This window comes from Chrysochloris asiatica, unplaced genomic scaffold (genome assembly GCF_000296735.1).
Source record: "Chrysochloris asiatica unplaced genomic scaffold, ChrAsi1.0 scaffold00042, whole genome shotgun sequence".
NCBI lineage: Eukaryota > Metazoa > Chordata > Mammalia > Afrosoricida > Chrysochloridae > Chrysochloris > Chrysochloris asiatica.
This window is the reverse complement of record NW_006408560.1, coordinates 8,932,649-8,959,620: the sequence shown is the minus strand read 5'-3', so window position 1 is coordinate 8,959,620 and position 26,972 is coordinate 8,932,649. Positions and strand designations below refer to the sequence as shown.

The window sequence follows — 26,972 nt, the reverse complement described above, 5'->3', positions numbered from 1 at the left end:
TATTGTGAGGATGGAATGAAATTATGGATGTTCATAAAGTGTCTGGCAAAAGGCCCAGCACACAGTAGGTGCTCAATGAATGCTAGCTCCCTCCCCTTCATCCATCCAGTTTCTTCTCTAACCTCCACACTCTGGTTCCTGGTCTCTCTCCAGGTCCTCTCACAGTGCCAGGACGCTCTGCCAGCCACTCCTCTTCCCTGCCTGCCGACAGGCCAGGTGCTCCCTCCCTCCTTCCTCCCCTGGGCCCTGCTCCCTGCCCTCCTGGGCAGCCAGGGCAACAAGGACGGCACCAAGGGAGCTACCCCATGGACAGGGCCCCACAGACACAGCACCAAGCCTCGCAGGGTAAGAGGCCCTTGGGCCCTGCAGGCAGGTGGAAGGAAGAGCTGGAAAGAGGCTAGGCAAATAGTGAGGAGGGGTGGAGAGAGCCCGAGAAGGGCTAGACAAGAGAACAGACAGAGACTGGCTGGCAGGGAAATCAGGAGGGGAGGCCGGACACGTCTTGAGAGAGTCTAAAAGAGGTACAGAAAAGGAAACTGGGGACAAGGCAGACAGGGTGACAGAAAAGGAAAAGGGTAGGAACAGGAGCTACATCAAGAGAAAAGAGAAGAATGAGACTGGTGAGGGAAAAGAAGAAGGGAAGAGGGGTCAAGAAAGCTAAATCCGTGAATCTGAGGGACCAGAGGGCAGACCAGCCCTCCCAGAGGTCAGCAAGCTCCTGGGGGTAGATGAGGTGCTGCTTCTCTGAAGTCTTCTGCGAGACTGGCCACTCTGCCTCCCATTCATTCAACAATGAAGGAAGTCTTAAGGAGTGAAGGCCTGGGAGGAAGGGAGGCCAAGGGTGAGGAAGCAGCCAAGCCCTGTGAGCTGCCCAGGCCCACTAGTCTGGCACCTTCTTCCCCGCCAGCCCAGGGCTATAGTGTTTCATTTCTGCAGAGAAAAGGCAAGGGGCTGGGCAGGAATGAATAGAGAGTTAGGTAGCCTTTGACATCACCAACGTCTATTTAGGGACCCCCTCAAGGCAGGATCCTAGGCCACATGCTTGCTCAGCTGTGTGAATAAGCACCAAGCATTGTCAAGCTCCAAGGCCACCTGGCAGAGGAAGGGCCCGCCCCCTCCCCCCAAGATTGCTCTGAGGTACAAAGCTAGAGGCCTGTGAGGTGCCACGTCAGGGAAGAAGCCTAGTGGGGCCAGGCGGGATCAGGGGAGGCAGGAGGGGCCTGATGGAGCCACTCCCTTCATGGGCAGTCCTTCCCCCATCCCAGCAGGGTCCAGGCTCCAACCCAGCGCAGCATAGGGGACATCTCCTGAGCAGAAGGGCTGAGAATTGGATAGCAGAAGAAGAAAAAAACAGAACAGGCGATCCAAGTCAGAGGTTAGGGAAGGTGCAGGGAGCATAAGGCAGTGTTGCAGGACTTTCTGGGACAAGCAAACAGGCCACGTGCTCTGTGGATCTAGGAAATGGATCAAGGTCTGTCAGGGGAGGCCTCTTCCCATGGGCTCATTTGGTAGGTGTTTCATAAACGCTAACTGTGCAGATGAACAACCCAACCATGCACTAGCTCTACCCTCAGCAGCTGCCACCCAGATGGTCTTCCCTGTCTCTCCCAAAGATCCTTGGGTCCCTGCCCACCCCATGGCAACCAATCACATAGCTGCAGCTGCAGAGCAAAGGCTTCCCCTTCTGCAGGCTGACAAGCCAGTGTACCATTCTCAAGGAAGGCAAAGAGTGGGGCCCTGTGTTTTGCAGCTCTCCCCTCATCTACCTCCAAACCACCTCATTGCCCTCCTCCCAACTCCAGGCCTTTGGAGCCCCCTGATGCTTCCAGGATCCGATTAGCAACCACAGAGATTTAATGTGCCAAACACTATTGAAAGCTCAAGGGAGTTGCTGTTGTTACAGCTAAGTGTCATCAAGTGGGTTCTGCCACATAGGGTTTCCAAGGAGAAACTAGTGGATCTGAACCACCGACCTTGAGGTTCAAACAGATCGTACAGTCCAGTTCTAATCCTACAGCATCACACCAGGACTTCATAGGAGATGAATAAGACAGACACGGTCCCTACCCTCAGAGGGCTCGGAGTCTAGCAGGAAAGACCAGTTTAACAGACAATTACACCACCGTGGTGGTTACTTAATTTGGCCAGTGCCAGGAAATCAAATGCAGGTGCTATGAGTGTGCAAGTGCCACAGAAAGGTCTAAAAGGTTTCCCCAAGGAGGAGGCATGAAATCTGAGGCCTGAGGGCTACAGAGATGCTGACTAGATTAAGGAGTGTGGAAGAGAAAGGTATTCTGGTTTGAAGGAACAGCTGGTGAGAATCCCAGAGGCCATGAGGAGTCTGGTGTTTTTAAGGACCTGGAAGCCAGCTGAGGAGCTAGGAATGAAGGAGAGAGCATGCTGCAGAGGGTGGTCCACTTCCTCGGGGGTGGGGGTGGGGGTGGGGAAACAATGGGCAGGTGTAGGCAGCTGTGAATGGGATGCGAGTCTCTCAGTCCTGCCCCATGGCCTCCGGCTTTTGACTCTGACTCCCTCTTCTCTCTACAGAGCTGCTGGCTGCAAAGAAGACCCACACCTGTGAGTCAGAGGGCAGGGACGGGGCAGGAACTGGTGCTAAGGTGTGAAGAGATGGAGGAGAAATCAGCAAAGACTCTAGGAAGTCTGTGAAGAATGGTGCAGAGGTAGACAGAAAGACAGGGGAAAGCAAAGGCAGCAGGGGCTCAGACCTAAGCAGAGCCAGGAAAGCAAGGGGAAGACAGGGAGGGAGGGAAAGGAGAGGAAGGGAACGAAAAAGTCACAAGAGAAGATAACAGCAATGTTGTTATTAAATGCCGTTAAGTAGCTTACAACTCATGGCGGTGGTGGTAGTTATGTGCCGTGGAGTCAGTTCCAACTCACAGCGACCCTGTACAGGGTTTCCGAGGCTGTAAATCTTTCCGGGAGCAGAAAGCCTCATTTCTCCCTTCCAACTCACAGTGACCCTGTATAGGGTTTCCGAACAGCGGCTTGTGAGCTAGAACCGCTGACCTTGAAGTTCAAACCGCAGTCCAGTGCATTAACCCGCAGCACCATACCAGGACTCCACAAGGGCAATTGTTGTTGTTGTTAAGTGCTGTCGAGTCGGTTCTGACCCATAGTGACCCTGAACAGGGTTTCCGAGGCTGTAAATCTTTACAGGAGCAGAAAGCCTCATCTTTCTCCCACATAACAGCTGGTAGTTTCTAACTGTTGACCTTGTAGTTTGCAGCCCGATTAGTAACCACTACACTACCAGAAGGGCAATTAGGAGGCAGTAAAGCAGAAACCTGAAGAGTTGGGGAACAGAGAACATTGTAAAGAAACCAGGAGCAAACAAAGGGAAAGGGGAAGCCTGGAAAAAGGAAATGGGAGATGAGGGGGCTGGAGGTGGGGGTGCTGAGTGAGGAAGGAAAGATGAAGAGTTCAAGGAGACAGAGGTGGCCTCAGCCACTCCCACATCTGTGGGAGGCCAGGAGTGCGCCAGGCTTTGTGGCAGCAGAGCCAGGTTTGGTGTTGGTCTCTGTGGTTAACACATCCTAAGGTGTGAACAAGTGTGGAGCAGGGCTCTGCAGGGCTGGAGCGCAAGGAAGCTGCTAGGAAACAGAATGGGCAGGGACACTTGGAGAGACTGAGACTGCAGCATGTGAGAAGGAGGCAAGGTCTCAGAAAGGACTTCTCAATAGTCACTAGCATGTAAGCATCTTCCCTAAGGACCTCTGGTCTGTGAGAGACGCTACTTCCCCAGAAACTCCCACTCCACCTCAATCCCAAGGTTCTCACATTACCTGAGCCATCCATGGGCCCCTGGGGAAGACCTCCATAAGCCTGGGCCCCTGAATTAGTGAGGACCACTCTGGGGGAGGAAGGCCTCCTGCATTTCCCACTGTCCTCATTTGGGTTGCCTGCCAGTTCTTCCTGAGAGCTCACTGCCATCCCTCCTGTTGTTGTGAAGAGCCATCAAATTGGTTCCGACTCACAGCAACTCTGTACAGGGTTTCCAAGAAGTGGCTGGTGGGTTTGAACTGCCAACCTTGTGGCTATCAGTCCAGTGCCTATCCTACAGAGAAATCTCAGGGCTGCTGCAGCACCACCCTTCTCCCTGGGCCGGGCAGGCAGGGGTTGGGGGCCATTCAGGAGGCTACTTCCTCCTAGTTGGGGGGTTGCTTTGCTCAGCACAATCCTGCCTGCCGTAGCCACAGGGCCCCACGGAAATGCTGAGCAGGGCCCCGGGAGGAAAGCGGGTCAGGGAGTGACGCGGGTGAGCTCAGGGAGGGGTGGCCAGGGACCATTCATGGGGGAGTGGGAGGGGGACATTTGGAGAAGCTGGAACTGGGAGCCACTGAAGTTCCATCCCGTTCCTGCCCTTAGCCCCTAACCATAAAAACCTTGGTGAGAACCAAACCTCCTTGTTCCTTTTCCAATCTACTGGCTCTCTTCATCCACCCCTGTCCTCCACCCAGTAAGTGTCCTCATGAGAATCCAGGCTGACAGCCGTGGCCCCAGTCTTTTCAGCTCCTACAGGCCCCAGGCAGCCCAGCATCTGGGAAAGGCCAGTACCAGACCCAGGAGCTGCTACAGACTGGAGAGCTCAGAGCCTTAGTAGCAGATTTGGCCTGGAGAATCCAGGGGTCATGGAGGCCTCCCCAAACTGAGAGACTCTGGGAAATGACTGTCAAATTAAACATCCCCAAGAGGAGTTCTGACATGAAGAACCTAAGGTGACTCCCAGACCAAGAACAGGCTTGAAACTGAGAGACCCCAAGAGAAACGCTGTACCATACAGCACATATAACAGACTAAGAAAGAAGGCCTCTGAAATTTAGTGCCCCGTCTCAAAAGGACCCTCAGGTCAAAAACCCTATAGGGAAACCCCAATACCAGAAGACTTCTCAAGCTGAGATACTCTACTCAACCTCTCTCATCTTTAAAATGAGAATAATGGTACCTACCTCATGAAGTTACAAGGATTAGAACTCCATGAAATATTTAGAAACATCTTTGGCACATAGTAAGCACTATTATTATTATCATCATCATCATCATTGTTGGTGGTGGTAAGTGGCATCGAGTCGAGTCGATTCTGACCTATAGCGACCCTGTATAGGGTTTCCAAGGAGCAGCTGGTGAGCTTGAACTGCTGATCTTGCAGTTCAAATGACTCTGCAGTCTGGCGCATTACCGCACAGCGCCACACCAGGAAACCATCATCATTAGCTACAGTCAAACTTTAGAAACTTTGTTCCTGAGGAAATTTCTAATGGACTAAAGTCCTGGTGTGGCACTGTAGGAAAAGCACTGGTCTGTGAATCACAAGGTCAGCATCACTTAAAAACAACAATCTACCAGGCAAAAGCCTACTATCTGCAGGAGGGGTAGTTGTTGTTAATTGCCATAGAGTTGGTTCTGACCCATAGCGACCCTGCATAAGGTTTCCAAGGAGCGGCTGGTGAGCTTGAACCACCAACCTTGAGGTACAAACCTACATTGCAGCCCAGCGCACTAACCCACACCACCATACCTTATTACAGCTACTATTATCATCATCTCTTCCCAAGCCCAGGGCATATATTGTATGTATGGGGAGGGGATGTGACCATGGTGAGTGGGGGGAAAAGTCTCCCAGACCACACTGGGCATGGCTGTTGGCCATCCACAGGGCTCTCAAGTGGCACGTCACCATGCCAGGCAGACTTCCTGAGACTCACCTCTGCCGTCATCTGGCAAAGAGGGCCCAGCTCGGAAGCTCCTCAGGGGGAGGGGGAGTAAGAACCTGGCCCCAGGTTGTGTGTGCTCCATTCTGGTTCCCCAGCCAGAACCACCCTGGCGAGTGGAAACAGCTCTTACCGCGTGTGGCTGTCACATGTGGTTTTGGAATTTTCCAACACCCCCTACGATTGGCTGCCCCACCCCTCACACCCTCCCCCTGCCCCCCCCACCCTGCCCCAGGCCCAGATTGGCCACGTGGGGTGCCTGTCATCCTACCCGCTGCACCCCTGAGGTGCGGAGTTGGGGGAGGCTGTCCCTGGGCCACCTGTGCAGTGTGGAGCTTAAACACCCCCCCCCCCCCCCCGCCCTGCCCAGAAGCTATAGGGGAGAGCTGGTGCAGAGCTGTGGGCTGAGTTACTGCTGAGAGGGCCTGGCCCTCCACTCTCACAACTGTGCCTCCATCCCTGGACCACCCCCAGCAGAGGAGGACAGGTAGCCAAGGCTGGAAAGCGCACGACTCAGTCATGAGAAGTAAGTGAATGGGGCTGGGGTGGGGGCAACCTGGATCCTGGCATCCTTCCTGAGGCCTCTAGGAAAGGAACGGTGTGAGGAAAGCTGAGTGCTCCTCCCTGGCAGGGTGTGTCCCACCAGTCAAGGTCAGGATCTGTTAAAATGGATGGAGTAGATGGGTGTTCTCGCTCCCCAGATAGATCCCATACATCAGTGACGGTAAAGGGGGTGTTGAAGGACTCCTCTGTCATGAGTTCTGGAGAGGATGTCTAAGAGTATCTGAGGAATTTGGCACCTCCTTTGACAAAAAGAGACTGAGACCCAGGGCGGAAAAGGCCAGAGGAGTTGCTGTGCCCTGAAATAGCAGGACAGAGAGTAAACTGAGGCCAGCAGGCGGAGGGGTCAGCCTCCAGGCCTCAGAGCCACCACAGTTTCTGTCCAGTCTAGGGATGGGAGAACCAAGTGGAACCCAGCTAGGACGCCGTGCATGTGTGTGTGTGTGTGTGTATGTGTGTGTGTGTGTGTGCAGTCCTCAGTTTCAGTTGCTCAGTTGATAGAGAATTAAGGCAGTGAAGACAAGAACAAAAAGACTTATTCTTTTCTTGGCTTGGAGCCATGGACCAACAGCGGGTGGAGAGATGCCCTTTTGCCTTCCAGCAGAGCAAGAGCAAGGGTGGGCAAGTCAGACCACTGCCTGCCTCCCCTCCCGTATTCATGTAAGAGAAGCCAGAGAGCTTTTCAGAACACAGGGTTAAGGACCCTGAGGCCTAAGGTCGTCCAACCTGGGGTCTTCCTACAAGCCACAGAAGGGAGGCCATATTGGATCCTGGAAAGACCATGGGCCGAGAGTCAAAAGGCCAGCTATCATTTTATCACTGAATGACCCTGTGGTCTTAGTCGAATCACTGGGCCTTGGTCTCCTCAAGCTGCAAAACAAGGGAGAATTCTTTTAGCAAATCAAAACAACAACTACAAACCTGACTGAGGGCCCAGGACTAAGGAGAGAGACTTACTTCTCCCAGAGGGTAGAGGAAGCGAAAGAATGGGCAACTCTACTTCTCTAATGGGAATGGAGCCTTAGTGTAAGTGTGTGAGCTGGATTATAAACCAACACCTTCCAAACAGAACAAGAACCTCTTAGAGCTCCAGTTTTCCCTCTCACCTGTTCCAAAGGCTGGAACAGACTGGTCTTCCCAGAGGTGGTCTTAAAAGAGTGAATCAACCCTGGGAAGTTATGACTGGGTGTACTTCAGAGCCTAGCAGGAGAGTAGGAGCTAGTACTGACTGAGGTAGATACTTGGACCGTCCTACATTATAACTTCTACAACTCCACACAATTTGGTAGGTAAAAGAGGGGGATCGCCTCTAATCTGGGGTTCAACACCAGTGGTCTGATCACATGGCCACATCTGGGTACCTCATAGCCCCAAGTTATCTGACTCATTCACCAGTGAGTGCTGGCCACCACCACTCCCTCTGACCACAGCTGGAGAGAGAGTACTTGGGACTGTGACACACACAGAGACCAAGGTCAGACAGCCAAGAGCAGAAACAGATCGAGACATAAAGAAAGATACAAAGCATGAACTAAAAGGGCAGGCAAGGGGGTACCAACATGGAAACATGAAGAAATAATGGGAGAACCAAAATCATTGAGGCACAAACCCCAGAGACACGACTAGAGAGCAGAAAAAGGAAAGGAGAGAGACAAGAGAGATTAGTAGTAAGGGGGAGACACCAAGTAATTGACAGGCCCAAATAGCATGAATGGTTTGTTCTCCTACACGAATGATTTGTTCTCCTAATCTAAAGATGGACGATTCAAACCCACCCAGTAGCACAGAAGAAAGGCCTGGTGATCTACTTCCTTGAATATTACAACCAAGAAAACCCTATAAAGTAGTATTACTCTGGAACCCAGTGGGATCTCTGGTAGTGTAGTGGTTACGAATAGGACTGTGAAGCTTAAAGTCAGCAGTTCGAAACTACCAGCTGTTCCACGGGAGAAAGATGAGGCTTTCTGCTCCCATAAAGATTTACAGCCTCGGAAGCCCTGTACAGGGTCACTATGAGTCGGAACCAACTCCACGGTACTTAACAACAACTCTGGAACCCATGGGGATAGCATGAGTCAGAATCGACATGACGGCAATGTGTTTGGAATTTTTGTTTTTGTTTTGGAGAGCAGTAAGGGGGATGCCTGGGTTTTATGAGTTCCAGACAAGGACAATGCAGACTCCCTTACATGGTGACCTGTTACTGTCAGATAAAGAATGTTTTATCTTTTAGTCAAACAGCATCCCAGCCAGTCGGAGGGTGGGTGACCCATTCATCTCATCCTGAGGGGCATGGCCAGTGTGGAGCCTATGGGATTGAGCATTATTAGTCCAGGATGGCGCATGGAGTCACATGCCTGTCTTTGCTGTGCCCTGCCCAAGTTTTTCAAGTCTGTTCATTATTTCAAGGAGTAGGGAGCCAGAAAAATCCAAGTAAGTTCCCAGGATGCCATAGATCTCACCCTGAGAGCCCAGGCCCTCTGAGGGCCTTATAAAGTGCTCCCTCCTTCCCTGCATCCTTCTTGCACCCTCCCATTTCATTTCTTCCCATTCCTAACAGAAATCCCAAACACTCCAAGCACATGACCCTGAAAGTTGGGAGAGTCCCCTCCTGTCCCATCACAATGTGGTTTGTGCTGAGATTACCCTGCCCCTCCCCTGACTCAGACTAACAGAGAACAGGGGCTTTCCCACGCTCAGGGCTCTTCAAGAAAGGCAGTTCTGGGGTCTTGCTCCTGTCTTCAATAGCTAGTCCTTCCTGAAGTCTAACCTCTACTCTTCTTGCTGCTGTAACACAGCTCCCTTTCCTGGAGCTCTGGGACTCAGGAAGGACAGACGATGTCGGTTTTCCGGAAGGGACAATAACAGGACTGGGCTTGCGGCCCACTAGGCTCCTGGCTACACAGAAACCTTGGGAAGGAGAAGATGGGGCCCTGAAAGCAGGGAAGCTAATGATGATGGTGGTACCAGCTCCCACTTCTCAGCTTCCTCCTGGTGATTCATCCCCTCCCCCATTCACTGGTTGTTTTCACTCAATTCTTTGTTTCCCCTCTTTTCTCAGACTGCGGGGGTGGCGGGGGCACCAAGAGGGGGTTTCGGGTGGCTGGCTGTCTGTCTTTCATGTTTTTTCAAAGGCCCAGACTCTCCCTCGCCCACCTGAGTTTTAGCTTCTCTATTTTCTCAGCCACGGGATCTGGGTGTATCAGCAGAAAAGTCTTTCCTAAGCTGGGGGAAGGGCCTGGGCTAGGTTGGGGCAAATGTTCAGTCTTCTGACTCTCGCCCAGCCCCCCTCTCCTGCTCCACATGTGGTGGCACCCACCACCTTGGTTTCCAACCCTGCAGAAGCTAGGGGAACTGAGAGCTGAGAAAGGAGGGAGCTGGTATGCACAGGGGACCCCCGGCTGGAGCTGTGGTCTCAGTGGGGAAAGGAGGGGCCTAAGCTAAGAAGAAGGATGCATTCCTCCCGCTAGTTTACGTTCATTCATTCATTTCTACCAAGAGAGACCTACCAAGATGCGTAAGATACCCAGTCCACACCCCAAAGACACTCTTCCAAGAAAGCTGGAAGTTCTGTGGGGATGGTCAAGTTGTTCCACCAAGAAACCTGTCCTCAAGAAATGGGGAAAGACAGGAGGCTGGGACAGAGGAAGTAGCTTCTTCCTAGGTCTTTAGACATGCATGCAGACATTTACTCCATGGATTTCCTCCCTGAAATGTCATTCCTAGCCCACCCCCTCACTTCTCACGTTTCCCTTCCCCCCTGCAGACCATAACTTTTCTCCTCATCCCATTGTCCTTGATGCAGTTGGGCAGCTCATTCTTATAGAGTATGGAGCTTAGGGGTTGAGGGCACCAGCTCTAGAGTTACATAGGCCTGAATTCAAATGTCAGACCTGGCATTCTGGTAGTGTAACCTTAGTCAAGCCACTTATTCTCTGTAGACATGTGTTTTCTCATCTGTAAAATGGGGACAATACCAGTAGCATCTACTTCATAGAGTTGTTGTCATCGTTCAATAGAAGTGTATGAAAAGCAGCGGGGACAACACAGGGTAAGAAGTCAGTCTATGTTTATGTCTGGTACTATTGTCCCTCTGTTATCAGTATCCACTGGAAGGCAGAAAAGAAGAAGGGTCCAATTCTGGACTGAGAAGGCACTCCAAGTAGAGATGGCAGCCTCAGGTTTCCTCTGACAGTCTCCATTCCTCTTCAGGGCTAGGGTGGCTCTGGGGTTTGAGGGGATGATCCCTCTGGGTTGCAACCCCTCCTCTGCTCCTACCACTTCCTCTCTGTGGCATAGGGCACCTGGACAGGGCTCCCTAAGATGGCACAGGGCCAGGCTTCTGGATGCATTCAAAAAGCACTATCAATGAATCTTGCAGCTGTGAGCTTGATGAGATTAGAGGAGGTCCTAGGTGGAAGAGGAGGGACTATTTTTTCTCTACCGTATTTCTCCACATAGGACCATCTGATAGGATCCCCAGGGATCCTAAAATCCCTGAGTAAAGCAACTCAGAAGACATGCGTTCTCTTTTCTTACTTCTGTATCAGAACGAGGCTTTAGAGGTCAGGCTGGATGGCAGGGAAGAGAAAAGAATGTTCAAAGGAGAGACCACCAAACCCATTCCCATTTCCAGGGAGGAGTTAGAAAAAGAAACATTGATAGTTGAGTTGATTCCAACTCATGGTGACCCCGTGTGTCATGTGTAGAACACATGTGTCATGTGTAGAACTGCTGCTCCACAAGGTTTTCTTGGTTTTACCATCTTTAGGGAAACAGATCACCAGACCTTTCTTCCAAGGTACTACTGGGTAGGTTGAACTGTTAGCTCAATAGAGAGACCTTATCCAGGAAGGGACAGCCTAGCACAAAAGCAGGAAGAGGAACCAAATTCCTGCTACTCAAAGTGTACACTGAGAACCAGCAGTGCTGGCACCAACTGGGAGCTTGTTAAAACACAAAAGTTCAAGCCTCACCTCAGACCTCCAGTATCAGGATCTACCTCTTAACAAGACCGCCAGGCAATCTTGTCTGAGATGGAAAGATCCTGGAGCTGGCCTCACCAGATATTATAAGAAGCTTGTGTTCTCTGCACACGCAAACACAGTCTCCTTTTGGAAGCTGGTGGCACTAGACGGTTTCCCTGTGATACGGAATGTATTCTAAGTGCCTCTGGAGAGAGCTGCTGGTGAGAGAACTTACCAAGGAGACAGTGGTTACTGTTAGATTTGGGGCTCCTGTGGGAGCCGGTTATACAGGCGTTGGCCTTGGGGTTCCTGACCTTTGCTTGGCTCTAGTTCCTGGCACTGGCAGGCCCTTAGATGGTAAGTTCCTGGCAGGCCCGGCTCCCAGACAACAGTTTGAGTAATCCTGTGATTACTCAGCTCCCCCTACCCAATCTGGGTTCCCACCATCTGCTACAGGGCTAAGTTTTGAAGGTGAGTTATTGGAAGTGTTTTTCAGCTCCTTCCCACCACACCACCACCCTGCCAGTCCCCTTCCCATCTCCCCCCTCCCCACCGTTCACAAGTCATGCGCGCATGCGCGCATACATACTTGCACACCGGTACTTTCTCTTTGAGGTTGTGGCATTGGGAGGGGGGTACAGGTGGCAGGGGAAGTGGGGGAGGAGTAGGATAAGAAGGGCCTGATGGTGTTGGGAGGGTTCAGAGTTGGGCATCAGGCCAGGACACAAGTGTGGGTTTTTCTGTTTCTGCGGCTGTGTCTCCATCTCTGGGTGTTTGCCTGCTTTCTCCCAGTCCCAAACCTCTTGGTTTCTGTGGCTTAGAGCTTCTAACTCTATGTGCCTGTCTCAGTGTATGTCTTTGTGCTGGACCATGGTTGAGAAGGATAGGGGTGCGGCTGGCCTGGAGGCTAAGATCCCAGGTTCTAACATCCCCCAAACACTGGCATTTGTGAAGAGGGAGCTTGGCTGACCACATCTTCCTATGAGAAGGTCAGGGTCTCGATGACTCTGCTATGGGGTTCCTAGGGTCAGGACAAGCAGCAGGTCAGGCGAGGGGCAGGGAGATGTGTCTGGGGTCACCCATGTGGTCAGCATACACACGCACACGGATGTGGCTCTTGGAGAAGGGAAGAGGCAGGGAGGCTTGTGGTTGCCTGCTGGGCTGGAGCCCAGGTTCCCACTGTGGCTTGGCCTAATCTCTCTCCCACTTACCTTTTTGGGTGGCTCATGTTGGTTTCTCTCTTCTGTGGACTCAAAGCCACTGAGGCAAGAATTACTACAGTGTTGGAGGAGGGAGGTGTTGAGAGAGGCAAGAGCAGAATCTATGGTGATCCATGCTTTTATCAGTTCCTTCCACCCACTTGTTTCTTCAGATCCCATCTACTCAGTAAGTACAAGCACTTGCCCACTTAAACAGTGCAGATACCAGTGAACCACTGTGGACTTTATCCCTGTTACTGGTGAAGGACCTAAGGCCTAGAGAATGTCAATGACTCGCAGGTCTAGTGCCTCTCGACTCCCGCCCCAGGGTCCCTCTGTTCCCCCTCCCCTTCCATGAGTTTCATTTACTGGATAGAATCTGTTTTTCACATCATTTATTGAAAAGCTTTGGTATGGCGTTGTTGGTTAATGCGCTGGACTGCAAGGTTGGTTTGAATTGCAAAGTCAGTGGTTCAAGCTCACCAACCTTGTACAAGGGTGTTATGAGTCGGAACCAATTTGAAGACATTCAATAATAACAACAACAACATTGAAAAGCTCACCTGCCGTGGGTGGCCACAGCTTACTGTGGAGTACTGGGTGGGGGAGTGGGGAAATCGAGTTCTAATGGAAGAATCTCAGACACCAGGGAGCAGTGTCCCCCAAGAGGAAGCAGCTCCAGGCTGACCTGAGGAGACTTTTTAAGGATGATGGAGGGGGATAGAGGGAAGCAGTGGTTGTCTTCCCACCTCACATCAGCAGGATTACAAGTGACCAGGGTCCAAGAAGCCTGGGGCTAGAGGTGTGCCCACAGGAATGTGGACTTGCGACTTCCTCTGACCCTCACATGAGAGACATGTCAAAGATGAGAAGGGGCTTCTGCCCTAGGTGACCCCCACCTGAGAGGGGAGGCAGCAGGTTGGCGATGGCAAGACCATTGAAGTGCTGAAAGCAGCTATTGTCATCAAGGACTCCAAGCTTTCCTCAGCTCACCTCTGGTCCCTGAAACTCAGCAGATACCGGGGGCAGTGGTAAGAGAGATGGAGGGATGGGCAGCAGGCACATGGAGTCAGTGTGGACAGGATACAATGGACTCAGGGGAAGAGAGAGAACCTGGGGTCCTCGTACCCAGTGAGCAAACAGTGGCATATCCTCAAATGCACACATGTGCACACTGGCTCACAAATCGCTCATCCCTTTCATGTGTACATATACACATACATGAAAAACAAACATACCCACAGATATGGGTACCCTGAAAGTTATGTACCAGAACAGTCTAATGACAATCTAAAGGAAAGCCCAGTTCTGGAGCAAACTAGCTGTGGAAGCGTGGGCCAACCACCTTACCTCATGCAGTCTGTTTCTTCACCTGTAAAAGAAAAGTGGAATGAGGTGGTCTCTAGTCCCTGGACACACCATGGGGCACAGACACACTCAAGTACATGTAAACAGAGGACACACTTGTCATGCACACAGAGCCACCCTCTCTCCTCACCATTGATTTTCTCCCTTGGCGTTCAGGCATCCACTCAGCCCCACTCTCCTGGGCCCCATCTCTGGTTTTTTCTCCCCTGAGCCATACTTGGCAGACCCTCCCAGATGACCCTTTGGTCTCTGGGCAGCCCCTCCCTGCCCTTCACTGCCTGGCAGAGGATGGCTGACTCCAATGGCCTCCTGCCTGGTATACCACATGTTCCTGCCATGCCTCACCCTCTGCCTACTGGAGTTGGGCCCCAGAGGAGGTGAGGGTGCACAAAGGAAGCCCCTTGGGCGGGAAGCAGGTGTTGTAATGCAGGGGGGGGGGGGCTCATACGTCCCAAAACGGGAGGGAGGCAACTGGGGCTTTTCAACTTGAAGGGTTACACAGGTGGCATTCCTTTAGCTGCTTTTCTTTGCTTCCATAAAGCAGATACTCCCAGCTGCCCCCCTAACACCCTCCACCACTACCTCCCAAACAAAAATCAGCCTCCGCAGACCCTTTGCTAAACAGCATTTGGTACTTTGCTTCCCCTTCCTTATTGCAAGGGGGAACTGGTCAGCTGAACTGGTTGGAGAAGTGGAGGAGCACCATGCACCTGTATTTTGCAGCTTAGGTCCATGGTGGGAGCATGGAGAAGAGGGTTCTGGCTGACCTCCATCTCTTTCTCTCTTGCAGCACAAATTGAAGTGATCCCTTGCAAAATCTGTGGGGACAAGTCATCTGGGATCCACTACGGGGTTATTACCTGTGAGGGGTGCAAGGTGAGTTCCAGGCAGGCACGCACCTGTATGTCGGTGTATCGGAGCACACACAGAGTCTCTGCAGAGATGGGACACAGCAGGGACGCATTGGCCTCTGTTCTGATTCCAGGGATGATCTCCTGAGGCAGCTAAGAAGCTACCTGAGGTGGTGGGCCCAGTGCTCAGGAAGACCTTTTCTTATACTGGGGAAGGACTTGCAAAAGAACAAATGGAGGAGAGAAAACTGATAGGGAGTGGGATCTTGTGGGATGGAGGCCCGCAGGCCTGAGTGGGCCTGGCCAGGCTGACAGTCTGGGTCTCCATTTGCTTTCCCTAGGGTTTCTTCCGTCGGAGCCAGCAGTGCAACGTGGCCTACTCCTGCACCCGTCAGCAGAACTGCCCCATCGACCGCACTAGCCGGAACCGATGCCAGCACTGCCGCCTACAGAAATGCCTGGCACTGGGCATGTCCCGAGATGGTGAGGCCAAGCAGGCAGTCTCCCTGTGTCTTTCCTGGAGTCTCCAGGGAGGCAGCCTGACCTGTTAGTCAGCAAAAATGCCTGTCCTGAGGTCTGCTCTCCATTCTTACCCCTTCTCTTACACTGTCCACTGTGGGCATGGGCAGGTCCCTCCATGAGAGCTCTTTGGAGTACCCAACATTAGGCTCTGCTAGAACAACACAGGAATCTCTGGACACTGCTACCAGCTGAAAGGTTGGAGCTTCAAACCCACCCAGAAATGCTTTGGAAGATAGGCCGGCGGTCCGTTCCCAAAAGGTCACAGCCTTGAAAACCCTATGGAGCAGTTCCCCAATTACACACATGAGATCAACGTGAGTTAGAACCATCTCAATAGCAACAGAACAACCCTGCTTTTCCCAAGGCCCCAGACATCTTCAGTCTCTTCTTTTTGGGATGAATTCTTCTCACTCCACCTCCCCTTTGGCCCACAGTCCATCCAGCTTCCAAATCTCCCCTTCCTACCCTATTGTTCCAGCTCCAGCTCCCTTCCTAGGACGCAGGACTGTCATTAGGAAGGGAGCCAGAGCCAGACAGAGAACAACCCAGAAGGTGTGGGGATGGGATGGGGAAGGGTTGGTGTTCCCAGGGCCTTTATCCATCTTCCTCAGCCACCACCATCTCAGCAGCTCCTTCACCCCTACCACTGAGGGGTCCATTGGGGAAGAGGGAGAGGCACGAGGTGAGGAAGAGCCAGAAGGAGCTTGTCAGCACTTTTGAGTGCCCAAAATAACAAAGCAAAAGGAAACAGGCAGGGGCGCAAAGGGGCAGGCGGGGAGAGGGGCTGTGCCCCCACACCTGGGAGGGGTGGGGGGAGAGTAAAAAGGCAGGAAAGAAAGAGCAGAAGAGGATGTTCAGAAACAAGCCGCCGAGCCTGGGTTGGGCTGTGGTGAGTATCTAGGTCACCAAGGAGCCGGCAGGCCTGACCACAGGGAGACCTGTGTGCTCAGCTCTCCTCTTCCTCCGACCCTCCTGTACAGGCGAGGTGACCCCAATACAGCTTGAGGCTCTCGACCTGACCACCCCCAGTCCCAATAGAGGGAGGCCCAAATCCCCAACCCAAGTCTTTCCTTGAATTTGACCACTATTAGAAGCTGGTTTCAAGTTAGAGGAGTCGACTCAGGAGTTGAAATTGTCAGGGATCTGAATAGATCCTTGAAGCCAACAAGAGAGAAAACGTGGGCAAGCTCATGAACATGAGTTCCCTGAAGGGAGGCTCTGGACTAGAGGAGCTCTGCTTAGGGTCAGCTATTCAGTAAGTAGCAAGGAAATCCTATAGTGATCAAAATGCTGGTTGGTCTGATATGTACCATGTTCTCCTGCTTCAAAAACCTGAGCCCTAAACCTATTTCAGCTGTCAAGTTCGGCCGCATGTCCAAGAAGCAGAGGGACAGCCTGCATGCGGAAGTGCAGAAACAACTGCAGAGGCAGCAGCAGCAACGGGAACAAGTGGCCAAGACCCCTCCCACAGGGGGCCAAGGAGCAGACACCCTCACCTATACCTTAGGGCTCCCAGACAGCCAGTTGCCCCTGGGCTCCTCACCTGACCTGCCGGAGGCCTCAGCCTGTCCCCCTGGCCTCCTGAGAGCCCCAGGTTCTGGGCCCTCATATTCCAGTAACTTGGCCAAGTCAGGGCTCAACAGGGCCTCCTTCCATCTTGAATACAGCCCTGAGCGGGGCAAGGCTGACAGCAGAGAGAGCTACTGTAGCACAAGCAATCAACTGACTCCTGACAGATGCGGACTTCATTTTGAGGAACACAGGCATCTTGGGCTGGGGGAACCAGGACGAGGTCTGGACTATAGTCCCAGTTTCCGCAGCACCCCAGAGACACCTTATGCCTCACTGACAGAGATTGGTGAGCAGCTGGGGAGGTGGATAGGGTGTCAAAGGTGAGGGAGGGACTTCAGAGAGGGTCCTCAGCCAGTACCTGTGTACATGTGTGCCCAAGGGAGTTGAGGGACCCTGAACAAGAGTCCAGGGAGGAGGCAGAGCGGGGGTAGTCCAGGCAGTGGAGCCCCTTGTATGGGTAGGGGTAGGAGCCGGCCAAGATCAAGCTCATGCCTTCTTCCTCTGGCCCCAGAACACCTGGTGCAGAACGTTTGTAAGTCGTACCGCGAGACATGTCAGCTGCGGCTGGAGGATCTGCTACGGCAACGTCCCAACATCTTCTCACGGGAGGAGGTGACCAGCTACCAGAGGAAGGTGAGGCCAGGGGGCCATGCTAGGAAGGGAGGTCACCTATCACCACTAGGAGAGTCCAGAGATGGCCACACGAACACAAACCACACGAACAAAAGCATGGGCAGGAGAGGGCCAGGATGTTGTAGACACAGGTCTGCCAACAGGTGTACCCACCCACTTATTTTTATGTATGTTGTGTGTTGTGTGTCTAAACCCTGGCAGATGGATGAGTTTTTCCCTAGTGTCTGCCTACTAAAATTTCACCCAACTTTCCACCTTCTCTACCAATAATAACAATAATCATAATCCTGACAACCATTTGTTAAGCACCCCTTCTCTGCCAGGCACTGGGTTAAATGCTTTGCATAAATTATCCTGGATCCTTTTAACAGCCAACCCATGAGAATGCTATTTATTCCTATTTTTAGGTTCTAAGCTGGTGGTGGTGGTGATAGACTTACTCAAGGACACAGGGTGGTGGTGTCAAAGCTTGCTGTCTTCTATCACTCTGACCATACCACCTGCTCTAAAAGCACTCATTTGGTGCTTAACATTTGCCTCCCTGGGAGGTTAGCAGGGCTTCAAACCAGTTCTTCCCCGTTTGGTCTTGGCTGAAGAAGCCAAACTGGAATGGACCAGAATTTGCAAATTGTGGGTACCTAGAATAAAGACCAGAACTGGGAAAATTATGGGTTGATGCACTACTAGAAACTTAATCTCCCTCTCAGAACACAAAGGCAGCATGGGCATTGCACAGCTGCCAGATCTCTTGATTGGCAGAGTCCAAAATAACAGCGTCCTATGCAAAGATGGTGGCCAGCAGCACTGCTTTGAATGTGTGTCCCTCTCCACAGTTCTGACAATAACACAACCTCCCACATCATGCCTCTTCTGAGTCTCCAGTTCCAGGACATTGACTCATAACTTTTCCTATTCCAACTACTGTTCCAGGCACCCACATTTTGCAAATTCTGATCTGTTCCAGTTTGGCTTCCTCAGACATGACCAAACTGAGAAGGATAGGTTCAAGACCTTTGGATGTATTCTTTTTACCTCAACAAGAATGCAAACCCTTTGACGGCAAAGCTGTATCTCATAAGCTTTTTTACTAGTTGGGGCTCCCAAGGGCTTGAGGGACACAGAGTCATAAAGGGCTACAGCAGGACCCTCCTCTTCTTCTGCAGTCCATGTGGGAGATGTGGGAGCGCTGTGCCCACCGCCTCACGGAGGCCATCCAGTACGTGGTGGAGTTCGCTAAGAGGCTCATGGGCTTTATGGAACTCTGCCAGAATGACCAGATCGTGCTGCTCAAAGCAGGTGCCTGGGGTGGGCGGGAGGGCAGAGCCTAGTGGAGAGAGATGGCCTGAGGAAAGCAGGACACTGATGGGGACAGAGAAGTTCCCGGCTTGACTGACGCTGTCTCTGCATCTTTTCTCCCCACTCCCAGGAGCAATGGAAGTGGTGTTGGTCAGGATGTGCCGGGCCTACAATGCTGACAACCACACAGTCTTTTTTGAAGGCAAATACGGTGGCATGGAGCTGTTTCGAGCCTTGGGTGAGGGGATGAGGAGAAAGACAAATGAGTCTGATGCCAACCCTATCCAGAACTTTGTGGCCCAGGGTGTTCTTTTCAGGGCAGATTGGCCTCTGTGCTCCAGACACCTAGAGGGTGGGGTCTCACCTAGGTCAATGTCTCTTCTCATTTCCACCCCTTCAGGCTGCAGCGAGCTCATCGGTGCCATCTTCGACTTCTCCCACTCCCTAAGTGCCTTGCGCTTTTCTGAGGATGAGATTGCCCTCTACACAGCCCTCGTTCTCATCAATGCCAGTGAGTGTCGCTGGGCTTGGGTCAAGGACATTCAGGTGGCAGCAGGGCGTGACGGATATGGGAGAACCTGGCCCTTAGGAAGTGGTTAAATCTGGGGAATCTCTTTAAATAGCAACTGAGCTCCACCCAATATCGCTACCTAGTAAGAGGGGTTAACGTGAAGGTTTAGAGATGCCTCTGAGATGGAGAGCGCAGCCCAAGGCGGGGGTGTGGAAGTGGGGAAACGTGAGATTATGTGTCAGTGATTCCGTTGTGACTTCATGCTGGAATCACCGGATACCTTTTCAAAAATACTAACACCTGGCCCCCACTCACAGAGATTTTCATATAATTGATCTGCCCGTTGCAGCTAGAGCAACAATGTTTTTAAAAGCTCCCCAGGTGATTGTAATACACTGTCAAGGTGAACTAATTTTAAGACTGCATGCCTATAATGGACTCCCTGGGTGACTGTTTGCCCCTGGCAAGAAGTTAACACACTCAGCTGCTAACCAAAAGGGTGGAGGTTCAAGTCCACCTAGAGTCACCTCAGAAGGAAGGCCTGAAGATCTGCTTCTGAAAAGTCAAACATTGAAAACCCTATGGAGCCCAGTTCTACTCTTACACACCTGGGGTCACCATGCATCAGAACTGACTTGGCAGCATTCAGGATATTCCATTCACTGGGTGGGCTGAACTGACCCAGCTGAATGCTCAGTATTCAGAGAAGGCCTGGGGAAGTGACTGGAGTTGCTAATCTTGAGTTTGAAGGTCAAGATTATCATTCTTTAGACCATGAATACAGACCTAAACATGCCCCTCCAAACTGGAAATAAAAGCTTAAAAGAGCTCTTTAAGAGCAGAAAGAAGTTGTAAAACTAGAAGAGAAGATGACAGCTGACAGTTTTAAGGAGCTCTGGTAGCGTAGTGGTTACACATTGGGCTGCTAACCACAAGATCAGCAGTTCAAACCTACCAGCCACTCCATCACTCCATGGAAGAAAGATGAGGTTGTGTTCTCCCATAAAGATTTACAGCCTTGGAAACCCTACACAGGGACACTCTGAGTTGGAATCTAGTTGACAGCACACCACCACCACCAGGGCAAAAGGTGGTTTTTGTGTTGAGCTCCTGGTGGCACTGCAGGATAGGCACTGGACTGCTACCTGCATGGTTGGTAATTCAAACCCACAAGCCGTTCCTGGAGGGTGGAGGGAGGGGGTGATGAAGCTGTCTGCTCCTGTAAAGGTTTATAGCATTACTATGCGTTAGAATCAACTCAGCGACAGTGGGTTTGGATTTTTGTTTTGGTGTTGAAGCCACAGACAAATGGAGAATCCTGGTACTGGCCAGGAAGCACGGATGAAGGCGAGCTTCACTGAGGTCATCATCTGTCTGGGGTCATCTTTGAGGGGAAGGAGTGCTCCCTTCCAAACTTTTTTTTTTTTTCTTTTTCATGGTGGAATCCTGGTGCCTGACATTGAAAAGGCTGTGTGCAATCAGGGTACCAGGGAGAAAATAACTTGGAGTTGGAAGACAAAATTCTCACCACTTTCATCTCTCCCCTAGTTTTCTTTGTAAACTATGAGCCAAACCCAAGGTCCCAGAGCTTACTATTACCAAAGACAAGAAGCACACATATACCCTCTGTTGAGAAGGCCTCTGTCTAGCCCAGATGGCCTCCAGAACACACCCTTTTGGTAGAAGTTTGCATCCATATTCCTTCTTGTCTCTGCTATGGCTCCATCCCCTCCTTTAGGTCGGCCAGGGCTCCAAGACAAAAGGAAAGTAGAGCAGCTGCAGTACAACCTAGAGCTGGCCTTTCATCACCATCTCTGCAAGACTCATCGCCAAGGCATCTTGGCAAAGGTAAACGCAGCCCCTTGGGTGGAAGACCAGGCTCAGTGGCAGATCTGTGACATCAAGCCTAGTAGGGTGAGGGTCTCAGGGTACAGAAGAAGGAATGCTTGTGTGTCTTACTGCGTTAGAGAGCTTGTGACAGCAGTGGGAATGAAGGGAATAAGCAGTCACTTCCATGCAAGTAAAGATGGAAATTGGAGAGCCTGAAATTGGGAGGGACCTCCAGGGAACAATTCTGTTTAATATACCAACACTTACCCAGCACCTGCTTGTACAAGGCACTGTGGAAAGATACAGCGATGCGGTCTTCGCCTCCACAGAGAGTTCATAGTCTAATATGAAGAAAAGACTCATGTCCCAATAACTAATATAGGGCAAAATGTGCTGTGTGATATAACAATGCAATTAACAAAGTAGTTTTGCAGATATGAGGGTGCTTCAAAAAGCTTGTGGAGAAATTCCATTAACTTTTCACCTAATTTTTCCATTAACTTTTTCAAGGACCCTTGTATGCGCTCTCATCCTCACTGCAACCCAGTCAAATAGGATAGGTGCTAAAATCTCCCTGTAGCAGATAAGGAGTCTGAAGGAACTTGTCCACGTTTATACAATTTGTGGTGAATGCAAGATCTAATCCTGGTATTTTTTCCACCGTGTACTTTGTTGTTATGATAGCGTGTTGTTGTTGTTAAGTGCTGTCAAGTCTACTCTAACTCATAGCCACCCTGTATAGGGTTTCTGTGAGCACACAGAACAGGAACAATAATAGTAAAATGAGTGGCTCATAAATGCTTCCTAGAGAAGATAGCATTTAAACTAGGTAATGAAGGATGTAGGAGCCTTGATGGTGCAGTGGTTAAGTGCTTGGCTGCCAACTCAAAGGTCAGCAGTTCAAGCCCACCAGCCAATTCAACTTCAGTAAAGTTTACAGCCTTGGTAACTCTATGAGACAGTTCTATCCTGTCCTATAGGGACGCTATGACTCAGTGGCAATGGGTTTGGTTTTGGGGGTTTATGAAAGATGTAAGGTTTTGCCACATATTCATGGGTATGAAACAGGCATTCCAGGTTTAGGGAATAATATGAATCAAAGGAAGAAGGTAAAATAGTGCATTGATAGAGACTAGCTCATGGTGACTGAAGTTTAAGATCCGGAGCTGGGATAGATTGATGGGGGCAAAACAGGAAATGATAAGGCTAAAAATTAGGCCATGGGTAAATTACAGAGGACTTTCAATGCCATATTAAAGAGTCACGGATTTATTTCTAGGCATTCGGGCATACCAAAGGCTAGAGGAATGATATAATCAGAGCTAATATTTAGGCAACTTAATTTGGAACGAGTGCACAAGAACCACTTATGTAATCATCCAAGCAATCTCTGTTGGGTACATGCTGTGTGCCAGGCATAGTGTTAGGATGCAAAGATGATTTAAACAAGAACTTCATGTCTGGTGGGTTTTGATTAGGATGAAAGACTGGAAACTTGGGGATATGTTCCACCTTCAAAAATCTATTACTAGGCTAACCCAGCCGCCATCAGTTCCCACTTAGACCATTTGGTTAGACCATTTGGGAGACCTCCTAATTGAAACCCTGCTTCACCCCTCTCTGCCCTGCAGGAGCCACAATGAACCTTTTAAAGACAATCACACCATGTGGCATTCTGTTTCTCAATCCCCCCATAGTTGCCTATCGTGCGTATAAGCAAATCCAGAGTCTGTGTCATGGCTAAAAAGCCTCGATTCTTGATTTCTTTTCTCACCTGCTCCCCTCCCACTGCCCCTACATCAACCGTTCCAGCCACATGGCGCCTTCTTGTAATCCATGAACACATCAAGCTGATCCCATCTCAGAGCTTTTCTACCTGTTATTCCGGCCGCCTGCAATTTTCTTCCATCAGTTTTCCAAATGGCTTTCTCCAACGGGACAGGTTTTCCCTGACCACCCCACGCCCTGCTTTGCTCTTTTTGATAGGACTTGTTATCTGACACATTGTATCTTTGCTTATTTTATTTTCCTACCAGAATGTAAATTTAATAACAGTCAAGCTCTTCTTTTATTTATGGATGTATCACTAGAGCCCATCACAAGTTCTAGCCCAGGGTAGTATCTCAACAAATTCAAGGATGCTTCACAAAATTCATGGAAACATGGAATTGAAAGATAAGGGAATTTTTCCATGAACTTTTCGAAGCCCCCTCATATTTGTTAAATGAATGAGGGGAACTATTGTAATAGCCCAGATAAACTCCAAGTGAAACAGTAGAGATGAAAAGAAGCTGAACTTAAGAATCATCAAGGGTTGCCCCGCCTGCCTACACTCCCCTGGCTTCTCCTCTTCTAGGAAATGAAGCTGGGGTGGTTGGTGAGAGGTACAGGTATGCAAATGGCAGGAGAGAAATGCTTTTTGCAGCCTTTCTCCAGTGAGGTTTTCCTTCATTTGTTTCCAAGTGGGTCTCTGCTTCTCTTGTATTTCCCCTCCGGCGGAGCACCTGCAGTGGTAGTTTACTGCTTGCAATGTTGGGTACCTGCTTGGAAATTCTGTTTAGTTCCAACAAACAGTCCTTGAGCATTTGCCATGTGCACTATGATAGGTACAGATGATACAGAGAAAGAGAGAGATTAGATTAGAGTGGGAAGGCAGACAATTGGATCATTTTGCTACAATGCGGTAAGAGCTATGTAGGGAAAAGCCCAAAGGAAGGACCTTTAATCCAGAACAGGATAGTTGGGGAAAGAGGTAGTTGGGGAGAGCGAAGAGTAACACTTGAAAGTATAGAAGAATTAGTCAAACAAAGAAGAGATGGAAAGAAATTCCAGATAAGAGAAGCAGTATGAACAAAGGTGGAGACATGTGGCAGCATATAGCCCGGAAAGTCACAGAAATGCATTATTCTAAGAGCATAAAGTATGAGTTACAGAGTCTTTGCTTTGGAGGTGCCACCCAAGAAACATGCACCTGTCCTACATTAGTTCTTACCTGTCCCCCATTTCCTGTGAGGAGGTTTCAGAAAATTTGTGGAGAAAATCCATTATCTTTTAATCCCATTTTTCCACAAACTTTTTTTTTTTTTTTTTTTTTTTTTTAGGTGGCAGTGGGTTTATTAGTAGATCATTGGAGGGGTGATTAGTCAGTGGTTGACTCTAGGTTAACCAGCAGGCAAAGGGGCAGAAGGAGCTGGAGGACCAGCAATCAATGTTGGAGGCATCATAGGGCTAGATGTCAATGGAAGGGAAGGAGTCAGTGGAAGTCTTGTGGGGGATGAGCGGATGCAAAGCACTTCTTGGATGGTGGCCTCCAGCAGAACAAGGTGGTTCCTATCACTCCACAAACGTTTTGAAGCCCCTTCATACAAGCCCCCCTCAATGGGGTTTGGTTGTTCCAGAAATGCCAAGAGCACCGGGAAAAGCAAGGAAGGTTATCCTAGCCCAGGAATGAAGATAGGATGTCTTTGCCCTGGGGAGAGAGGTGGTGCCTTGGGCTGAAATACTGACTCCCGGCTTCCCTATAACCCCATCTCCAGCTGCCACCCAAGGGGAAGCTTCGGAGCCTGTGCAGCCAGCATGTGGAAAAGCTGCAAACCTTCCGGAACCTCCATCCCATTGTGGTCCAAGCTGCTTTCCCCCCACTCTACAAGGAACTCTTCAGCACTGAACTTGAGCCACCTGAGGGGCTGTCGGAGTGACCTGCCCTAGATCCTGCTGGCCCACTTCCCAGGACCCCCTTCCACCTCAGTCTTTTTCTTTCCTGTATCATCTGGAGGGTGGTCCCCACATGTTCTCTAGGCGTGAACAAGCGCTGAAACTGGTTTTCTGCCCACAGACTTGCCTGGCAGCGAGGCAGTAGCCAGGGATTGGGGATAGAGGGACGCCAGCTCCAGACTCAGCTCTGTTCTATCTCATTTCCCACCTTACCCCCAACTTCTGGTGGCCCTGCGGTGGGATGGGATATAAGAACCTCTAGGAGGACCAGGGTATCCTCAGGATAATAAGGGAGTCCAGGCCACCCTGATGAACACAACTCAGCTCTGGGCTCAGAAGCTAAGAATAGGTCTTTGAAATACCTCATTGCCTCTCTCCATGGGCTTCAAGCTGGGGGGAGGGGGGCGGGAGGGCTGGATCAAGCTCGGAGACTGGTAACTGGAGCCCAGAAGGAACTATGTTGTTGTTGTTGTTAAGTGCCGTCGAGTCGGTTTACATAACACGAATTTGAATCTTTAGATTTTCTGCCTTCCTCCTTCCTCCCAACTCAGCAAGGAAATGGTTGGGTACCCTGCCCTTTTCCCAGGGCCTAAGAGACTTCTGGTATGATGCTCTGGGTTAATGCGCCAGACTGCAAAGCCATTTGAACTGCAAAGTTGGTGGTTGAAGCTCACTAGCTGATCCTTGGAAACCTTATACAAGGTTGCTATCGGTCGGAATTGACTCAACGGTGCTTAACAACAAACAACAAGAGACTTCTGGATCCTTGTGGTGGCGCTGTGGATTAATGCACTAGACTGCAAGGTCGGTTTGAACCGCAAGGTTCAAGCTCACCAGCCGTTCCTCAGAAACCCTATGAAGGGTAGCTATGGGTCAAAACCAACTCAACAGCACTTAACAACAGCGAGAAGGGAGGAAAGAAAACTAGATATGTGGAGAGTAAAGAGGGGGCAGGGGCACAGAGCTGGGGAGAATTGTTTTATGGCTGTGGGAATAGGGTACAATGAAGACCAAGAGCATCACAGACATAGGAGAGAGTTAGAATTCAAGCCTCTTCGCTGTGCACTTTAAACACCAGCTTTAGGCGTTACCACAAATCTGCTCAGAGAAACACGTCCTCATACCGGTGAAACCCATTCAGTCTCAGCCTGCACTTTAGCAGCTCTATAGATACACTGAACATGACACCACCCTCCTCCTCCTTGGGGTCACAGCTCTGAGAAGCTTGGTGGCCTCAGGGAAGACTCCGATCCTGAGGGACCCCATAGCATTCCACCATGCTCCAGGCCACCAACATTAGATGTGGAGTGGTATACTCTCTTCCCCAGCTGCAACCATCTCAACCATAGGAAACCCTAAGAGGAGGAGACACGGCTGGACACTGCCCAGAAAACCAAGCACAGACCCTGCCCTCCAGCCATGCTCTCCTTGTGGAGAAAGCAAGCAGACACAGTTCCACCCTGTGTGGCTGGGAACCACCGTTCCCAAGTGTGGAAGGACTAAGGGCACCTATCTATGTTCCCAGCCCATCTCCTGGCTTTATAAATAACTGGGAACCCTCATCTGAGGTATAAACAGCAGGTGATAGGGAGGGATGGGATATTTTCTTTTTATTCTCAGAAGAGGGGATTCGTGAAGGAAACATCAACCCCAACTTGTACCATTTTTTATTAAATGATTTTAAAGGCAAGAGGTGGAGGTGAGGGGGTCTTAAATAAGCTGACCTACATGCCTGTTTTCCAGATCCTAGTTTCCAGCTCAGCAATCCACCCTCAGCCCTCTCCTCCCAAGCAGTTAGTCGCCTCCCCCCCCCCCACCTACCCTGAGGTTGGGGAGCTAAGAGAGAATGCCTCAAGAACCTCCCTCCCTCCTGAAGGACCTGAAGACTAAACTCCATAGCATTGTTCTAGATTTCCCCACACAAAGACACCCCATAGGGAACATTCCATTGAGAGGTTCCACAGAACTGCCCTGCATCTGGGAGCACATCCCCCTGGAAGGCTTGGCCTGAGAGACCCCAGCCACCTCCATTGTCAACCCTTTCCTCCCACCCCAATTGCTGCAGCCCTCCCTAGTGGCTTTATTTATTTATTTTGCACCAACAGGGTTGTTGCAGACTCATTCTCGCCTGGTTTAAAAAGAGAGAGAGAGAGAAAGGAGAAATGCTTTCTGGCTCTTTTCTCTACCTCAGTCTTGGCAGCAGCAGCTGCAGTAGCAGC

At 50.6% G+C, this 26,972-nt stretch overlaps 1 protein-coding gene across 2 annotated transcripts; it reads left to right on the top strand.

Annotated features, from left to right (window-relative positions):
* Nucleotides 1-251: 251 nt before the first annotated feature.
* On the top strand, nt 252-25,149 carry RORC (RAR-related orphan receptor C). Of its 2 annotated transcripts, none has more exons than XM_006861439.1 (11): nt 252-345; nt 2,548-2,577; nt 14,615-14,700; nt 15,017-15,158; nt 16,552-17,055; nt 17,281-17,402; nt 18,566-18,698; nt 18,829-18,936; nt 19,099-19,209; nt 20,948-21,057; nt 24,576-25,149. In XM_006861439.1, the coding sequence occupies exons 1-11, from the start codon at nt 306-308 to the stop codon at nt 24,735-24,737; spliced, it is 1,548 nt and encodes a 515-aa protein (XP_006861501.1). In that variant the 5' UTR covers nt 252-305; the 3' UTR covers nt 24,738-25,149. The 2 variants fall into 2 exon arrangements, with proteins under 2 accessions (XP_006861501.1, XP_006861502.1); XM_006861440.1 differs by having other exon boundaries at nt 306-345; nt 18,829-18,900; nt 24,576-24,737.
* The last annotated feature ends 1,823 nt before the right edge of the window (nt 25,150-26,972 follow it).

Excerpts from the sequence above, each read along its gene's own strand:
- RORC (XM_006861439.1), top strand. The coding sequence starts at position 306 with ATGGACAGGGCCCCACAGACACAGCACCAAGCCTCGCAGG. Across the intron at positions 18,699-18,828 it reads GATCGTGCTGCTCAAAGCAG|GAGCAATGGAAGTGGTGTTG; the intron begins GTGCCTGGGGTG and ends CCCCACTCCCAG. Across the intron at positions 19,210-20,947 it reads CCTCGTTCTCATCAATGCCA|GTCGGCCAGGGCTCCAAGAC; the intron begins GTGAGTGTCGCT and ends CCCCTCCTTTAG.